Raw genomic sequence first — 19,191 nt, forward strand, 5'->3', positions numbered from 1 at the left:
CTCACTGGCTTCCAGTGATCAATTATAGCAACATCTTTACTATCGGTGGTAAGTGCTCCAGCGGAGCTGAAGACATCAATGATTCAGTGTAATGGGAGAGGGGATATTTAGTAAGGGGGATTTACTGTGTGAGGGGAAAGGGTGGGGGAGGTTTGGTGTAATGGGGGAATATTTGAAGACAATTTTGGGGAGCAAGGAAGGGACAAGTGTAGACATTATGGGGAGTCGGAGAAATTTGAAGACACCATATGATGAGCAAGGGGGACATGTATGAGGAAACAGTATGGTGAGTGGGGAAAATGGGTGCAGGCATAATATGGTGAGTGCTGAGGGTGGGTGCAGACACATTATGAGAAGCACGTGGAGGAATGTTCAGAGTAATGGGGAGGAGAGATTTAGTAGGGGGATTTACTGTGTGAGGGGGAGGGGTGGAAGGAAATTAGTGTGGAGGAAGGAGTGGAGATTTCATGTAACTGGTGGGGAAGATTTAGTGTAACGGGGGAATATTTGAGGACACAAATTTGGGGAGCAAGGAAGGGGCAGGAGCAGGCAATATGGGGAGCAGGAGAAATTTGAATACAGTATGAGGAGCAAGGGTGAGTTGTGGGCATGTATAAGGACACAGCATCGGGGATGGGTGCAGACACAATATGAAGAGTGCGGAGGGTGGGTGTGGACACAGTATGAGGAGTAAAAGGAGGAATGTTCAGTGTAATGGGAGAGGGGAGATTTAGAGGGCGATTTACTATGTGAGGGGTTTGGGAGATTTAGTGCAACAGATGGGGAAGATTTAGTATAATAGGGGAAGATATGAGGTCACAAGTTTGGGGAGTGAGGAAGGGACAGGTGCAGACAATATGAAGAGTGGGAGAAATCTGAAGATCCAGTATGAGGAGCAAGGGGGAGATGGGGGCATGTATGAGGAAACAGTATGGGTGGATGGGTGCAGACATAGTATGGTGAGTGTGGGAGATGGGTGTAGACTATTGATGAGCGAGTATACTCGTTACTCGGGTTTCCCAGAGCATGCTCTGGTGTCCTCCGAGTATATTGGCATGCTCGGAGATTCAGTTTGTGTCACCACAGCTGCATGATTTGCCGCCGCTAGACAGGCTGAATACATGTGGGGGTTGCCTGTTTGTTAGGCAATCCCCTCATATATTCAGGCTGTCTAGCAGCCGCAAATCAGGCAGCTGAGGCGACAAAAACTAAATCTCCGAGCACGCCAAAATACTGGGAGAGCACCCAAGCATGCTTGGGGAAACTCGAGTAACGAGTATACTCGCTCATCACTAGTGCAGACACAATATGGTGAGTGGCGGGGTGCGGACACAGTATGAGGAGAGAGGTGAGGAATGTATGAGGGGGATAGGTGCAGACAGTATGGTGAGTGAGGGTACTGGTGTGGTCATTGAATGGAGAGGATGGGTGCAAACACAGAATCAGGAGCAAAGGGGGAAAGTATGTGGACACAGTATGAGGAAAGAGGGTGATGGGAAGGGTGTGGACACAGTATGGGGAGTCGGGGGGATGTGTCAGAAGGCAGTATGGAGAGAGAGGGAGTAAATATATATGATGCGACAGTATGAGGAGGGAGGGGGAAACATGTGAAGAAACTATTGACGGAAATAATGTGAGTAGACAGGATGGGGGAGAAAAGTGTTTGTGGGCACAGAATAAAGACTGAGTAGAGTGGGCGGGGGATAGTGTAAAGCCACAGCCAGGAGGGGACAATAAGCTAGGAAGGTGGGAGTGTGATGAAGGGGCACAATATAGAGACTGGGCCCTATGGGGGGACACAGTGTGAGTACAGTGTGAAGAGAGGGCCCAGTATGGAAAGGAGAGTGCAGAGTGGAGGGCATGTACCATAAGAGGGACAGTGTGGAGGTCTTATTTTGTGTAGGGAATATAGTGAGGGTCAATTACTTATTCAGGGGCTCAACATAGGCAGATACTTTTATTCAGGAGCATTATAATGACGCTGCTATTTTGAAGGGCATCGTGTGGGGGTTTGTTGCATAAGACCGGAGAAGATGGAAGTCTGCAGAGACGAGATGTGGATGAGAAAAGTCACCATGAGTCATGAGTCTGGACAAGATGAAGATAAAATGAAAGAACAGTTCCAAATCAGAGACAACATCATCTATCAGGTATCGGGATGTAAATTTTTTTTGTGATAATGACTAATTTTCATATTTTTATTTATGAGCATTAAAGAGGTTGTCAAAATTTGTGATGAGTCTGCAGTCATTCTATGCCAGTGCAGACTCCAGAATTCTCACAGTGCGCACTGCACACTGTCAGGATTCTCTGGTACCGGCAATTTGCCTACATGCGGTCACGTACCAACTAGACAAGTGTGGCCTCACTCAATGAAAATGAATTGAGTGAGGCTGGCATTTTCTAGTCGCAATGTGGTCAGAAGTATACAAATCTCATACTCACATGACCATCCATTTTTGGCATCGGCAAGGGAGAATCCTAAAAATGTGCAGTGCATGCGCTGTGAGACTTCAGAAGCCTGCAGTCACCTAGAGTAACTGGAGACTCTCATCGCAAACCTGGAAAAGCAATTTAACTACAAAATGAAGCCCTGCAGCGTGTAATATAGTCACTGTCAGGATTCAGTTCCTCAGAGCAGTCCTCAGAGGTCCACTTCCCTCATATGCGATTTTCATACTTACAGTCACGTGACAACGAATACCTCGTCCTGCTTTTCTCAGTTATTCAGTGAACATTGACAAAATTAGTTAGAGAAGCTCATCAGCACGTGAATAACTGTGTAAATCGCATGTGCTTGGGGGGTTGGAGTGGGAGGTGCCAAACAGAATTCTTGCCCTGAGGGCCAGACAACCTAGACACACCTCTGGCTGGCAGGCTAGTAGGCAAATGACATCTAGGTATTAAAGGGGTTGTTGTTGTGAATTCTCTCTCTGGCTTCCCTTTGGTGATTACTGAAGGTAGTGGAGCTAGTCAAATTGACAGAGGGGTAGCTAGTTCTCTTTCTGGGCTCCCTTTGGTGCTTACAGGAGGCAGTGGAGCTGATCTGATTGACAGAGGCTTGCCACTTGATAATGAGGAAGATGATTGGAGATCTGGGGTTTCAGATTGGGGTTTAAGACGGCCGACTCCCTCTGTCTCTGCTGGTGATTTTCTTCCTGTGCCTCCTGAGGTCTGATGTCTACTGCTCTGTCCCTGCATGTTCAGCTAAGTGGTTCATTTGCTACTCTGCTTGCATTTGATCTGGTTTTGTCTATCTCTGCTTTGTGCGGGTCAGCCAGCTCCGGCTTGGGCTGTGCTGAATCACCGCCCATATGTTACTGCTTGTGCCAGTTTGTTTTGTCCCCTGTTATATTGGTCTCTTTTTGCTTTGCTTTCAGAATATACCAGAGTGCTGATATAGTGGGGGCGAAGTCGTGCGACTGCAGTGTTTTTGTGCATCAGACGTGTTGGACTTTTGCAGGTTTTTTTGTGTGATTGCAGACAGTGTCTTTCCTTTCCTGTCCTTTCTAGTAAGTGTGGGCCCCATCGTTTGCTCAGTCTATTTTTTTTTGCCTGCGTTTGTGTTTTCATCTTGTCTCACCGACAATATATGTTTGGGGGCTATCTATTCCTTTGGGGTCTGATCCGGGGCAGTTTAGATTTCCCCTTTCTTGCTTTAGGCTTAGTTAGCTCTCCGGCTGTGCTGAGGCGTCTAGGATCATCGTAGGTACGCTCCACGGCTACTGCTAGTTGTGTGGACAGGATCAGGGGTTTGCAATCCGCTTAGTTACCAAGCTCTCTGGTTTTCTGTGGCTTAGCCTGGGCCTGCTATCCTCCTCGGTGACCCATTCATAACAGGTTGTCCTGTATTTTAGTGAAAGTCTGTAGTCACTCTCTATTACTGCATACTTCCGAATCATTACAGCGTGTGCATCATACAACTCAGGATTCTGAGTTGTTGCTAGTGAGAGCAGGGGTCTCGTCACTGCAATTAGGCGATTTGCATACATGTAGTCATGTGCTGACTAGATGTGTCAGCGACCTCGCTCAATACAAGTGAATTGAGACAGACTGAGCAAGTCGAGTCAGAATGTAGCCGGAAATATACAAATCGCAAACTTATAACCGCCCACTCTCGTCGGGAATATATTAAAATCCTGACAGCTTGCAGTGCGCACATTGTAAAGATTCAGAAGTCTGCAGTTTCAGAATGACTGTAAACTTTTGACCAGAAGACCGAACAACACTTTTAAGTTGGATAAATCTTGGTGAGCAGGAACAAATAAATAATAAATAACACTTTAGGACAGGGTCATGCAGTGTAGATTGGTGTAGTTTTCAATTAGTCTTTTTAAGCCCAAACCAAGATTGGATCAAAAAGGTAGTAAAAGTATGAACAAAAGCCTAACTTTTTAAGGATTTTGTGTAATATATGTTAATGAAGAATATAAAAACATGTATCAATTATGTAATTCGCAAACACTGCTTGCATTTTCAAGAACCAACAGATCTGTCTACATATCTGAAACATTCTCCTAAAGCAGCTGCCTATCCCACCTATAGTAAATGAGACATGAACTACAAGTTGTTAACTTACTCAACATAGTATGTGCCATAGATAGGATCATCAATTTTCTCCCAGCCATAAGGAAGCTCTGAAAGAAAAACATAGAAATCATACAATTATATAATTTGCAAGCTACATCAGAATAAAACACCATGTGGGCAAACCTCCCAACTTTCAAAGAATAAAAAGAAAAACTATGCAGTGCAGGTTGTGTGCTGTGGCAAAATATTTGGCCACTCCTTTAATCACAGCTATTTACTATTTTTTTCTACCCTGGCAGGAGTAGAGGTCATAGGTGGCATTCAGCAGACCGCCCAGGACAGCAAGGCTTAGACCAAAATCCAAGACTGTATCCGGGATGGAAGGGAATTATTGATTTATTTTTTTATTCATTAATTTATAGTTGTAATAGCCATAATCTTTTCATTTTATATAAGTTGCCCTACATGAAGTCTTGTATTTTCTTTTTTTCCATGAGATGAGCTGTAGTTTAAGCTACATTTTCCCAAACACTTCTGTAATGCCATGTTCACACATTGTAAATCCTGCATTTTTCCACTCTGATTTTTTTTGTGCAGATCTACTGCATTTAACCATCCAAGCAAAGTGAATAATTTCATAAAAACCTTTGCCCATTGAGCATCTAACTACGCTGTTTAAGGGCATGTGCCCATGATCTGGAACTGGCAGTGCTTTAGACACAGGGAATGTTCGCTGTGTCCAAAGCACTGCTGTATATTGAAGGCAGGAGAATCCGCATGTGTTCACTAGTGTTGAGCATTCCGATACCGCAAGTATCGGGTATCGGCCGATATTAGCTGTATCGGAATTCCGATACTTAGTTCTGATACTTTTTTCATATCGAATACCGGAATCGGAAGTTCCCATAATGCTAGGAGCCCGCTCGATTTGATTCAGCCAATGGGGATCCTCAGAAGTGTGGGCATATCCTGTTAGGCATGTAGGCATGTTAACTACTGGCATGGCTGTGATTGGCTGCTGAAATGATGTCATGATGCACTATAAAAAGCGCTGCAGCCGCCATTTCTGGTCACTCTGCTGTGAATTCAGTTAGGGACAGGCTGCTGTTGAAGACTGTGAGGGACAGTTAGAAATAGCGATTCCACAAAACATATAGTGCTTAACCCAGGCTACATAAACCACCACTGTAGCTTGCTTTTCCCTAGCAGCGCTGTTTTCACAGCTGTCTGCAAAGGCTGTGTGAGTGCAGACCCACGCTGTGTAGTGTGTCCTGCAGGCACGTCTGCTTGTAGGCCGGCCAGCGTGTGTCTCTGCCTCATACACATTTTTCTTTTATTGCTGCTTTTTTTTTCTCCTGTATAGTGTGCTTCCATACATATCCATATACATTGGTTGCAAACACTAAAGGAGTGGACAGCGGAGCCTTTCAGCAGCCTTTCAGTGCTATAGCCCATTTCTCTGCACTGTTTTTGGCTGTCCGATAGGTCTCTCTTTGTGTGAGTGCAGCTCACGTTGCAGTGTGTTCTACAGCCACCGCTAGCTGTAGTCCGCTCAGCGTGCGTCACTGCCTCATACATAGTCCTTTTTTTGCAGCTAATTTAGCCAGATTTTTGCTCCTATATTAGTGTGCTTCCAACTGCATCCATTGTCATTGGTTGGTTGCAAACACTATATAGGATTAGATAGAGGAGCCTTTTTGCTGGCTTGTGCCCTTCAGGGCCAGCCAGGCTAGTATCACCCTATTTTTTGGAGCCTCATCAATTGCATTGTAGGTTAGCTTCCTGCATTGTAATCGCTCCAAAAAGTTTGTGATACTATAGCTTTCAAACTTTGGTCACATCCTTTCCTTTCCCCCCACCCAAAAAAAAGGAAATAAAGTTCACCAAACACTCCACTTTACAGTTGTCTAGGCCACATTAGATCATATTAAAGTGTATTACACACACTCTTAGCCAAATTAGTGTTTCTTATACTGGTTAGCAGGTGTTCAGGAATAAGAACACTAAGCCACCCCTTTTTTTACTTTTCTGCCTATCTTTATCAGTCTACCAAGATGAAGAAGGCAGGGAGTAAGGCACGTGGTCGTGGCTGTGGAGTTTCAGCAGGGAGAGGACGGGGGGATTCAGCAGGGAGAGGACATGGGGATTCGGTATCTGCTGCGGCCACCAGTGACCCGGCATCCCCCACTTTTACCAGGCAATAGTCCTTCATGCGCAGCTTTGTAGGACCTCGCCGTACCCCACTGCTGCGTGATGAACAAATTGAAGCCGTTGCCGAATGGATGGCTGCTAATGCATCCACTTCAATGACTTCCGCATCCTCCCAAGGCTAGAGCACTGAAGAGCAACCATATGTCTCTTCACCACCTGCCAAATTGCCCAGGCAGTCTGAGAGCCCTGGACAGGAGCCATCTCAATCTTTACTTCTGTTCTCAGAATCTGTTGGCTTGGAAAGAGGTGGCCAGCCAAGCAGCATTCTAGAGCGTGAAGAAGAGGGAGTATGCAGTGATGCGCAACTGCTTTGTCCCTCTGAATCTGAAGAGGCGGGTGGGCCAGTGCCTATGGTCAGCACACCTCAGTATGCATCAGATGATGATGAGACTCAGTTGCCAATTTCTGGTGTGTACGGTGCTGGCGAGACAACCCAGGACCAGCCAGTGCTTGAAGAGGGGAGTGGAGATGATGAGGTCCTTGACCCATCATGGCGTCAGCCACAGGAAGGTGGTGGGAGCAGCTCTGAGGAAGAGATTCCCCGAACGGCCAAAAGAGGAGGGAGAGGGCGGGGGCAGACTTGGTTGCCTGTTGCCTCCACTTTGGCACCCGTGAGGAGCAATCCTCTTCCAAAACACAAAACGGGCGCTCCCAGGACTTGCAGTGCGTGGTCTTTTTTTGACACAGTTGCAGATGACATTTGCTTTGTCAAATGCAAGCTGTGTCATCAGAAAGTGAAACGAGGGAAAAATGTGACCAACCTCAATACCACAAATATGTGGAAACATGTGCGTACCAAGCACGAGGTGGAGTTACACAGACACACTGAAGATGTAGGCCAACCTTCAGCAGCACCTACCACCTCTTCAGCTCGTGTTGGGGCCTCTTCCTCCAGCTCACACACAGCTGGTTCGGCTTCCTCACTGGAACGCCATGGAAGAACCACTGCCACTGTTGTCCAGAGACCCAGTGAAATTCCACCCACTGAACCACGTTCGCAGTCATCAGCACACTCCCAGGCCACTCACCAGCAATCGGTAGCACAGGCATGGGAGAAAAAGCGGCCATACTCGGCAAACCATCCCCGAGCACTGGCTCTGAATGCCGGCATTGCCAAACTACTGGCCCTTGAGATGCTGTCATTCAGGCTGGTGGAGACTGACACCTTCCGGAACTTTATGTCATTGGCAGTTCCACAATACAATGTGCCCAGCCGCTTTTATTTCAGCAGGCAAGCTGTCCCTGCCCTGCAAAAGCATGTGGAGGGAAAAATTAAAAATGCGCTACTAAATGCCGTCAGTAGCAAGGTCCACCTGACCACCGATGCGTGGACCAGTAGCCATGGACAGGGACGATACCTTTCCCTCACTGCCCATTGGGTCAATGTTGTGGAGCCGGGTACAGATCTGGAGAGTGGCTCTGTACGTATTCTGCCAACTCCAAGGATTGCAGGAATGCAGTCTGTACATATTGAGTCCTCCTCCTACTCTAGTTCCTCGGAATCAGCACTGCGTGAGCCTGTTAGGCCAGATATGAGCAGGTGTGGCCAAACGTCAACAGGCCGTCCTTAAATTAATTTCTTTGGGGAATCGGAGCCACACAGCACAGGAGCTCTGGAATGCCATCAAGCAGGAGAGCGATGTGTGGTTTGTGCCAGCGAATCTCCAGCCAGGTTTGGTAGTGAGTGACAATGGCCTAAATCTAGTGGCAGCTCTGGGCCTAGGCAACCTCACTCACATACCATGTCTGGCACACGTGCTCAATTTGGTCGTGCAGAGCTTTCTGAGGGACTATCCGGATCTTGATGCACTGCTGCACAAGGTTCGCCTAGAGTGTGCTCACTTGCGGCGTTCCAGCATGGCAAGATCGCGCATTGCATCTCTGCAACGCCGATTCCGCCTGCCAGAACATCGCATCATATGTGACCTCCCCACCAGGTGGAATTCAACGTTACATATGTTGGAGCGGTTGTGTGAGCAGCAGGCAGCAGTAATGGAGTACCAGCTGCATCAGGCGCAAACAAGTCGCACTGTGCGCCGGACACACTTCACCACCACTGAGTGGGCCACTATGAGGGACATCTGCCAAGTTTTGCGTGCCTTCGATGACTCCACGTGGATGGCCAGTGCAGATGATGCACTAATCAGCATGACTGTCCCCCTCATCTGTCTGCTTCAGAAAACCTTACAAGCACTAAGTGAGGAGGTTTTTGAAGAGGTCGAGGATGAGCAGTCAGAAATGCCATCTGCTTCTGGCAAGTCTGTGCAACGTGCTTCCACACAAAGGCCCAGGCAGGGGACACTTAGTGAGGAGGATGACGAGGAGTCAATGGAGGAGGAGGAACACATCTCTCCAGAGGAGGGAGGTACACAAGGCTCTAGTAGTCAGTGTGTACAGCGAGGGTGGGGTGATGCTGAGCAGGCAGAGATGCTGCCTCAAGCTGGGGACAGCGTTTCCGGTCCAGTTGGCAGTCTGCAGCACATGGTTGATTTCATGCTGCAGTGCTTGTTAAATGACCGCCGCATCGCCAACATTCTCCACACGGCTGATTATTGGGTGTACACCCTCCTAGATCCTCGCTACCGGGACAACTTACAAAGCCTCATACCACAGTTGAACCGGGAGCGAAAAATGCGGGAGTACCAAGAAACACTTGTGCAGGCCATCATGTTCTCCATTCCCCCCACAAGTGTTGCTGGTTAATGCTTTTCAAAGCAGCCATGTGGGTAGAGGCAGTGGAGGAAGCTCTGCACAAAGAGGTAGCAGAGGCAATGCCGCAGGACAAGGCAAGGCCAGTATGGCCCAAATGTGGAAAAGTTTTGTGGGACCGCCACAAACGGCTATACCATCACAGACTGCTCCAGTCAGTAGGAGGCAACGTTTCCGTCAGATGGTGACAGACTACTTGTCGTGCCCTGTTAGTGTTCTCCCAGACGGCTCTTCCCAGTTCAAGTATTGGGTCTCTAAGCTGGATACATGGCCAGAGCTTAGCCAGTATGCATTGGAGGTGCTGGCTTGCCCTGCTGCCAGTGTATTATCGGAACGTGTCTTTAGTGCTGCAGGTGGTGTGGTAACAGACCGTCGCACGCGACTATCCGCCGATAATGTTGACCGGCTTACTTTTGTGAAAATGAACAAGGCCTGGATCTCACCTGAATTTGCCAGTCCTCTTCCAGAATAAATAATTGGCTGGCAACAGGATCCAGGTCTCCTGTTGTGTTCATGTTTCTATGACCTGAACTTTATTTCCTGGGCTACAGCAACGCCCGTTGTTGCTCAGAAGTGCTGTCCGCACAGACAAAACACTCGCTCATGTGTAAGTGGGGTTCGGTAACGTCAGCTGATCCCCTGCTGTGTGTACGGCAAACTCTCCTGCTGCCTACAACTTCTGACTACCTCTGATTTAATATGTTCTCTGATTTGCCCTCTGTCTCCACTCTGTTTTGAGTATTTCCTCCGGCCTACAACACCGCCTGTTTCTGCTCTCAAGTGCCGTCTGCACAATCCACACTTGTTCCTGTGGTACCTGGGTCCTGTAACATCTGCTCATCTCCAGAGTTGAGCACGGCAATGTCTCCTGCTTTGTCTACATTCCCACTACTTGTAGTGGAAATGTGGATAGAGCAGGAGACATTGCCTGACTCACCTCTAGGGAGAAGCTGCTGTTACAGAACCCCAGTAACACAGGAACAAGTGTGGGTTGTGCAGACGGCATTTCAGAGCAGCAACTGGCGTGGTTGGAAGCCAGAGGAAATACTCGAAACAGAGTGAAGACAGAGGCCTAATTGGAGTACGTTGACAGTTAGTAGTAGTCTAGAAACAATCGCAAACTGCCACCAAGTAGGCCTCGGCCTACTACCTGATTTTCCCTGGGCTCCGACACCACCAGTTGGTGCTCAGAAGTGCTGTCCGCACAGACAAAACACTCGCTCATGTGTAAGTGGGGTTCGGTAACGTCAGCTGATCCCCTGCTGTGTGTATGGCAAAGTGTCCTGCTCCCTCCACAGTCAAACAACCTCAGATTTACACCTGGCTCCAAGTAGGCCTCGGCCTACTACCTCATTTTCCCTGGGCTCCGACAACGCCCGTTGGTGCTCAGAAGTGCTGTCCGCACAGACAAAACACTCGCTCATGTGTAAGTGGGGTTCGGTAACGTCAGCTGATCCCCTGCTGTGTGTATGGCAAAGTGTCCTGCTCCCTCCACAGTCAAACAACCTCAGATTTACACCTGGCTCCAAGTAGGCCTCGGCCTACTACCTCATTTTCCCTGGGCTCCGACAACGCCCGTTGGTGCTCAGAAGTGCTGTCCGCACAGACAAAACACTCGCTCATGTGTAAGTGGGGTTCGGTAACGTCAGCTGATCCCCTGCTGTGTGTACGGCAAACTCTCCTGCTGCCTACAACTTCTGACTACCTCTGATTTAATATGTTCTCTGATTTGCCCTCTGTCTCCAATCTGTTTTGAGTATTTCCTCCGGCCTACAACACCGCCTGTTTCTGTCTCAAGTGCCGTCTGCACAATCCACACTTGTTCCTGTGGTACCTGGGTCCTGTAACATCTGCTCATCTCCAGAGTTGAGCACGGCAATGTCTCCTGCTTTGTCTACATTCCCACTACTTGTAGTGGAAATGTGGACAGAGCAGGAGACATTGCCTGACTCACCTCTAGGGAGAAGCTGCTGTTACAGAACCCCAGTAACACAGGAACAAGTGTGGGTTGTGCAGACGGCATTTCAGAGCAGCAACTGGCGTGGTTGGAAGCCAGAGGAAATACTCGAAACAGAGTGAAGACAGAGGCCTAATTGGAGTACGTTGACAGTTAGTAGTAGTCTAGAAACAATCGCAAACTGCCACCAAGTAGGCCTCGGCCTACTACCTGATTTTCCCTGGGCTCCGACACTGCCAGTTGGTGCTCAGAAGTGCTGTCCGCACAGACAAAACACTCGCTCATGTGTAAGTGGGGTTCGGTAACGTCAGCTGATCCCCTGCTGTGTGTATGGCAAAGTGTCCTGCTCCCTCCACAGTCAAACAACCTCAGATTTACACCTGGCTCCAAGTAGGCCTCGGCCTACTACCTCATTTTCCCTGGGCTCCGACAACGCCCGTTGGTGCTCAGAAGTGCTGTCCGCACAGACAAAACACTCGCTCATGTGTAAGTGGGGTTCGGTAACGTCAGCTGATCCCCTGCTGTGTGTATGGCAAAGTGTCCTGCTCCCTCCACAGTCAAACAACCTCAGATTTACACCTGGCTCCAAGTAGGCCTCGGCCTACTACCTCATTTTCCCTGGGCTCCAACAACGCCCGTTGGTGCTCAGAAGTGCTGTCCGCACAGACAAAACACTCGCTCATGTGTAAGTGGGGTTCGGTAACGTCAGCTGATCCCCTGCTGTGTGTACGGCAAACTCTCCTGCTGCCTACAACTTCTGACTACCTCTGATTTAATATGTTCTCTGATTTGCCCTCTGTCTCCAATCTGTTTTGAGTATTTCCTCCGGCCTACAACACCGCCTGTTTCTGTCTCAAGTGCCGTCTGCACAATCCACACTTGTTCCTGTGGTACCTGGGTCCTGTAACATCTGCTCATCTCCAGAGTTGAGCACGGCAATGTCTCCTGCTTTGTCTACATTCCCACTACTTGTAGTGGAAATGTGGACAGAGCAGGAGACATTGCCTGACTCACCTCTAGGGAGAAGCTGCTGTTACAGAACCCCAGTAACACAGGAACAAGTGTGGGTTGTGCAGACGGCATTTCAGAGCAGCAACTGGCGTGGTTGGAAGCCAGAGGAAATACTCGAAACAGAGTGAAGACAGAGGCCTAATTGGAGTACGTTGACAGTTAGTAGTAGTCTAGAAACAATCGCAAACTGCCACCAAGTAGGCCTCGGCCTACTACCTGATTTTCCCTGGGCTCCGACACCGCCAGTTGGTGCTCAGAAGTGCTGTCCGCACAGACAAAACACTCGCTCATGTGTAAGTGGGGTTCGGTAACGTCAGCTGATCCCCTGCTGTGTGTATGGCAAAGTGTCCTGCTCCCTCCACAGTCAAACAACCTCAGATTTACACCTGGCTCCAAGTAGGCCTCGGCCTACTACCTCATTTTCCCTGGGCTCCGACAACGCCCGTTGGTGCTCAGAAGTGCTGTCCGCACAGACAAAACACTCGCTCATGTGTAAGTGGGGTTCGGTAACGTCAGCTGATCCCCTGCTGTGTGTATGGCAAAGTGTCCTGCTCCCTCCACAGTCAAACAACCTCAGATTTACACCTGGCTCCAAGTAGGCCTCGGCCTACTACCTCATTTTCCCTGGGCTCCAACAACGCCCGTTGGTGCTCAGAAGTGCTGTCCGCACAGACAAAACACTCGCTCATGTGTAAGTGGGGTTCGGTAACGTCAGCTGATCCCCTGCTGTGTGTACGGCAAACTCTCCTGCTGCCTACAACTTCTGACTACCTCTGATTTAATATGTTCTCTGATTTGCCCTCTGTCTCCAATCTGTTTTGAGTATTTCCTCCGGCCTACAACACCGCCTGTTTCTGTCTCAAGTGCCGTCTGCACAATCCACACTTGTTCCTGTGGTACCTGGGTCCTGTAACATCTGCTCATCTCCAGAGTTGAGCACGGCAATGTCTCCTGCTTTGTCTACATTCCCACTACTTGTAGTGGAAATGTGGACAGAGCAGGAGACATTGCCTGACTCACCTCTAGGGAGAAGCTGCTGTTACAGAACCCCAGTAACACAGGAACAAGTGTGGGTTGTGCAGACGGCATTTCAGAGCAGCAACTGGCGTGGTTGGAAGCCAGAGGAAATACTCGAAACAGAGTGAAGACAGAGGCCTAATTGGAGTACGTTGACAGTTAGTAGTAGTCTAGAAACAATCGCAAACTGCCACCAAGTAGGCCTCGGCCTACTACCTGATTTTCCCTGGGCTCCGACACCGCCAGTTGGTGCTCAGAAGTGCTGTCCGCACAGACAAAACACTCGCTCATGTGTAAGTGGGGTTCGGTAACGTCAGCTGATCCCCTGCTGTGTGTATGGCAAAGTGTCCTGCTCCCTCCACAGTCAAACAACCTCAGATTTACACCTGGCTCCAAGTAGGCCTCGGCCTACTACCTCATTTTCCCTGGGCTCCGACAACGCCAGTTGGTGCTCGGAAGTGCTGTCCACACAGAAAAACACACTCGTTCATGTGAAAGTGGGGTTCGGTAACGTCAGCTGATCCCCTGCTGTGTGGAGGGCAAAGTGTCCTGCTCCCTCCAAAGTCAAAATACCTCAGCTTTACACCTGGCTCCTAGTAGGCCTCGGCCTGCACCATGATTGTCCCTGGGTTCCAACAACGCTAGTTGGTGCTCGGAAGTGCTGTCCACACAGAAAAACACACTCATTCATGTGAAAGTGGGGGTCAGTAACGTCAGCTGATACCCTGCTGTGTGGAGGGCAAACTGCTGCTGCCTCCAAATTGTAACTACTTCAGATTTAAACATTCTCTGATTTGGCCTCTGTCTCCACTCTGTCTCTAGTATTTCCCCTGACCTCCAACACCGCCAGTTCCTGCTCACAGTTGCCGTCCACGCATTCCACACTTGTTCCTGTGTTCCTGGTGTTCTGTAACGTGAGCTGATCCCCCAATGTGTGTCCGGCACTGTCTCCTGCACTGTCCACCTTCCCACTGCAAGTGGTGGGAATGTGGACAGAGCAGGAGACATTGGCAGACAAACATCAGGGGATCTGCTGACATTACAGAACACCAGTAACACAGGAACATGTGTGGATTGGGCAGACGGCTACTGTACGCATAAACTGGCGGTGTTGGTAGTCACGTGAAATCCTGGAAACAGAGTGGAGACAGATGCCTAATTGGAGCACGTTGACAGTCTGTTGTAGCCTACAAACAATCTAAAACTGCCACCAAGTAGGCCTCGGCCTGCACCCTGGTTCTCCCTGGGCTCCAACAACGCTAGTTGGTGCTCGGAAGTGCTGTCCACACAGAAAAACACACTCGTTCATGTGAAAGTGGGGGTCAGCAACGTCAGCTGATCCCCTGCTGTGTGGAGGGCAAACTGCTGCTGCCTCCAAATTGTAACTACTTCAGATTTAAACATTCTCTGATTTGGCCTCTGTCTCCACTCTGTCTCTAGTATTTCCCCTGACCTCCAACACCGCCAGTTCCTGCTCACAGTTGCCGTCCACGCATTCCACACTTGTTCCTGTGTTCCTAGTGTTCTGTAACGTGAGCTGATCCCCCAATGTGTGTCCGGCACTGTCTCCTGCGCTGTCCACCTTCCCACTGCAAGTGGTGGGAATGTGGACAGAGCAGAAGACATTGGCAGACAAACATCAGGGGATCTGCTGTCATTACAGAACACCAGTAACACAGGAACACGTGTGGATTGGGCAGACGGCTACTGTACGCATAAACTGGCGGTGTTGGTAGTCACATGAAATCCTGGAAACAGAGTGGAGACAGATGCCTAATTGGAGCACGTTGACAGTCTGTTGTAGCCTACAAACAATCTAAAACTACCACCAAGTAGGCCTCGGCCTACACCATGATTGTCCCTGGGCTCCAACAACGCCAGTTGGTGCTCGGCAGTGTCTTTGGCACGGGGACTCCCTGTTGCCCAGCCTGGTTCCAGCACGCCTGCTGTTTCCGGGTAGTGTCAAGGTCACTATGCCACCAATCCGTTGTCCTGTCGTCTTGCGGCCGGGTTAGCCGACTCTACGGTGCCTGCAGTTTAGGTGACTCCTATGTGGGCTGCGGGAACTGGCACTGAAGGCTGGATCCGTAGTGCCAATGGGACATGGACCCCCTGTAGGACTGTGGGTTTCGGTAACTGCGGCCGGCTTGCGGCCTGGCTACTTTGCTTTCAATGGGTACCTTCTGCTACCCACCCGGGTTCCAGCACTGTCTGCTGGTTCTCGCCAGAGCCTTTGGCCTAGGTGCCTCCATCTCGGTATCCGAGGTCCAGCACCGTCAGCTGGTCCTTGGTAGTGCTTTCTAGCACAGGTACCTCCTGCCTAGTAACCGTGGTCCAGCACCGTCAGCTGTTCCTCGGTAGTGCCATTGGCTCTTGTAGCTTTTGCTACCCATCTGGGTTCCAGCACCGTCAGCTGGTTCTCGGCAGTGTCTTTGGCACGGGTACTCCCTGTTGCCCAGCCTGTTTTCAGCACGCCTGCTGTTTCCGGGTAGTGTCAAGGTCACTATGCCACCAATCCGTTGTCCTGTCGTCTTGCGGCCGGGTTAGCCGACTCTACGGTGCCTGCAGTTTAGGTGACTCCTATGTGGGCTGCGGGAACTGGAACTGAAGGCTGGATCCGTAGTGCCAATGGGACATGGACCCCCTGTAGGACTGTGGGTTTCGGTAACTGCGGCCGGCTTGCGGCCTGGCTACTTTGCTTTCAATGGGTACCTTCTGCTACCCACCCGGGTTCCAGCACTGTCTGCTGGTTCTCGCCAGAGCCTTTGGCCTAGGTGCCTCCATCTCGGTATCCGAGGTCCAGCATCGTCAGCTGGTCCTTGGTAGTGCTTTCTAGCACAGGTACCTCCTGCCTAGTAACCGTGGTCCAGCACCGTCAGCTGTTCCTCGGTAGTGCCATTGGCTCTTGTAGCTTTTGCTACCCATCTGGGTTCCAGCACCATCAGCTGGTTCTCGGCAGTGTCTTTGGCACGGGTACTCCCTGTTGCCCAGCCTGGTTCCAGCACGCCTGCTGTTTCCGGGTAGTGTCAAGGTCACTATGCCACCAATCCGTTGTCCTGTCGTCTTGCGGCCGGGTTAGCCGACTCTACGGTGCCTGCAGTTTAGGTGACTCCTATGTGGGCTGCGGGAACTGGCACTGAAGGCTGGATCCGTAGTGCCAATGGGACATGGACCCCCTGTAGGACTGTGGGTTTTGGTAACTGCGGCCGGCTTGCGGCCTGGCTACTTTGCTTTGAATGGGTACCTTCTGCTACTCACCCGGGTTCCAGCACTGTCTGCTGGTTCTCGCCAGAGCCTTTGGCCTAGGTGCCTCCATCTCGGTATCCGAAGTCCAGCACCGTCAGCTGGTCCTTGGTAGTGCTTTTTAGCACAGGTACCTTCTGCTTAGTAACCGTGGTCCAGCACCGTCAGTTGGTCCTCGGTAGTGCCATTGGCTCTTGTTCCTTCTGCTACCCATCCGGGTGCCAGCACTGTCTGCTGGTTCTCGCCACAGCCTTTGGCCTAGGTGCCTCCATCTCGGTATCCGAGGTCCAGCACCGTCAGCTGGTCCTTGGTAGTGCTTTTTAGCACAGGTACATTCTGCTTAGTAACCGTGGTCCAGCACCGTCAGTTGGTCCTCGGTAGTGCCATTGGCTCTTGTTCCTTCTGCTACCCATCCTGGTGCCAGCACTGTCTGCTGGTTCTCGCCACAGCCTTTGGCCTAGGTGCCTCCATCTCGGTATCCGAGGTCCAGCACCGTCAGCTGGTCCTTGGTAGTGCTTTTTAGCACAGGTACCTTCTGCTTGGTAACCGTGGTCCAGCACCGTCAGTTGGTCCTCGGTAGTGCCATTGGCTCTTGTTCCTTCTGCTACCCATCCGGGTGCCAGCACTGTCTGCTGGTTCTCGCCACAGCCTTTGGCCTAGGTGCCTCCATCTCGGTATCCGAGGTCCAGCACCGTCAGCTGGTCCTTGGTAGTGCTTTTTAGCACAGGTACCTTCTGCTTAGTAACCGTGGTCCAGCACCGTCAGTTGGTCCTCGGTAGTGCCATTGGCTCTTGTTCCTTCTGCTACCCATCCGGGTGCCAGCACTGTCTGCTGGTTCTCGCCACAGCCTTTGGCCTAGGTGCCTCCATCTCGGTATCCGAGGTCCAGCACCGTCAGCTGGTCCTTGGTAGTGCTTTTTAGCACAGGTGCCTTCTGCTTAGTAACCGTGGTCCAGCACCGTCAGTTGGTCCTCGGTAGTGCCATTGGCTCTTGTTCCTTCTGCTACCCATCCGGGTGCCAGCACTGTCTGCTGGTTCTCGCCACAGCCTTTGGCCTAGGTGCCTCCATCTCGGTATCCGAGGTCCAGCACTGTCAGCTGGTCCTTGGTAGTGCTTTTTAGCACAGGTACCTTCTGCTTAGTAACCGTGGTCCAGCACCGTCAGTTGGTCCTCGGTAGTGCCATTGGCTCTTGTTCCTTCTGCTACCCATCCGGGTGCCAGCACTGTCTGCTGGTTCTCGCCAGTTTCTCAGCCTTCTTGTACCTTCTGCTACATTTCCAAGATCAAGCTTTTTGAAATTGTCTTTGGTAATCCTTATTGATCTCCATGACGATGACCCTGATGATGACGACCCTGAAGACCACACCAAAGAAGACCAGAAATATGACCCTAAATAATAAGACCAAGAGGACAAAGAACATGAAGACAACCACCAAGATACAGAACAAAAGACAGAAGAACAAGAAGCAGAAGAAGCAAAAGCAGAAGAACAGAAAGCAGAAGAACATTAAGCATAAGACAAAAAATCAGCATAGAAGAAATCAAAATTATAAGCAGAAGAAGACTAAGCAGTAAATGGGGGTGAGTCCGTTCCTCCTCGTGGTGCCCCTGGAAAATGCCTGCTGCTGCAGGCCAAACTGAACGCGGACAAATCCTGTTGTAAATCTTTTGTGACAGGCAGAACGTAAGGTGTAATCTTATAACTTTTATAGATAAGTACTACAGGAATGCCTGTTACCATAAGAAAATGAAGAAAAAGAAGACTAGGAAGAAGATGAAGAGATAGCATATGAAAATTAATAATAGCTGAATAAGAAGAATATGAAGAATGGAAAAAAAAAATTAATGGGAAGAAGGTGAAGAAGAAGAAGATGAATAAGGTGAAGAAAAAGTTGATGAAAAAAATGCTACTGCTGCGGATCATGAAGGAGAAAGTGTGGGAGAAGTACAAAAGAAGGTGAAGAGCATGGAAGTTGTGAAACATACATATCTGACTAAATATAAAAAAGTTAACATAGTCAATATCTTTTTAACTCCGAACGTCTTGAAAAAAAAAATTGGAATTAATGCTATGCCATGTGATTTGAATAAACCACTATGCTTTTAATGTCTCCTCCACCTCCCACAATACATTCTACATGATTCTTATTTGTTTTCAATTATGTAGAATTAGCCAACAAGGAAATAAAGGCCTTTTTTTAATTCCGATACCGGAAGTCCCATTGACTTGAATGGGACTTCAGGTATCGGAATCGGCGATACCCGATATTTTTTTCGTATCGGGCGATACCATCCGATACGATATTTTTGGGTATCGAACTGTATCGCTCAACACTAGTGTTCACTGAACTATGCAGATTCACCGCGTCCAATACATTCTATAGGAGAAATTTCTCTGATAGACTCGCGTCTCTGTAAGAGAAATTGACATGCTACAGTCTGGAAAGATGAACCGCACGTGGGTGAGCCGCAGGCGTCTCTGGACGCATTATGAACATGGGATTTCTTGACATC

At 49.5% G+C, this 19,191-nt stretch overlaps 1 protein-coding gene across 1 annotated transcript in view; it reads right to left on the reverse strand.

Moving 5' to 3' along the window:
• Positions 1-19,191, reverse strand: part of MAGI2 (membrane associated guanylate kinase, WW and PDZ domain containing 2) — a 1,360,388-nt gene that overhangs the window by 326,653 nt on the left and 1,014,544 nt on the right. Inside the window, exon 7 of the mRNA XM_073551424.1 lies at positions 4,580-4,637. Coding sequence (XP_073407525.1) covers positions 4,580-4,637 — 58 coding nt within the window. The remainder of the gene's footprint in view (positions 1-4,579; positions 4,638-19,191) is intronic.

The sequence above is a fragment of the Dendrobates tinctorius genome, unplaced genomic scaffold (assembly GCF_039654945.1).
Source record: "Dendrobates tinctorius isolate UK_male_01 unplaced genomic scaffold, ASM3965494v1 ptg000176l, whole genome shotgun sequence".
Classification (NCBI taxonomy): domain Eukaryota; kingdom Metazoa; phylum Chordata; class Amphibia; order Anura; family Dendrobatidae; genus Dendrobates; species Dendrobates tinctorius.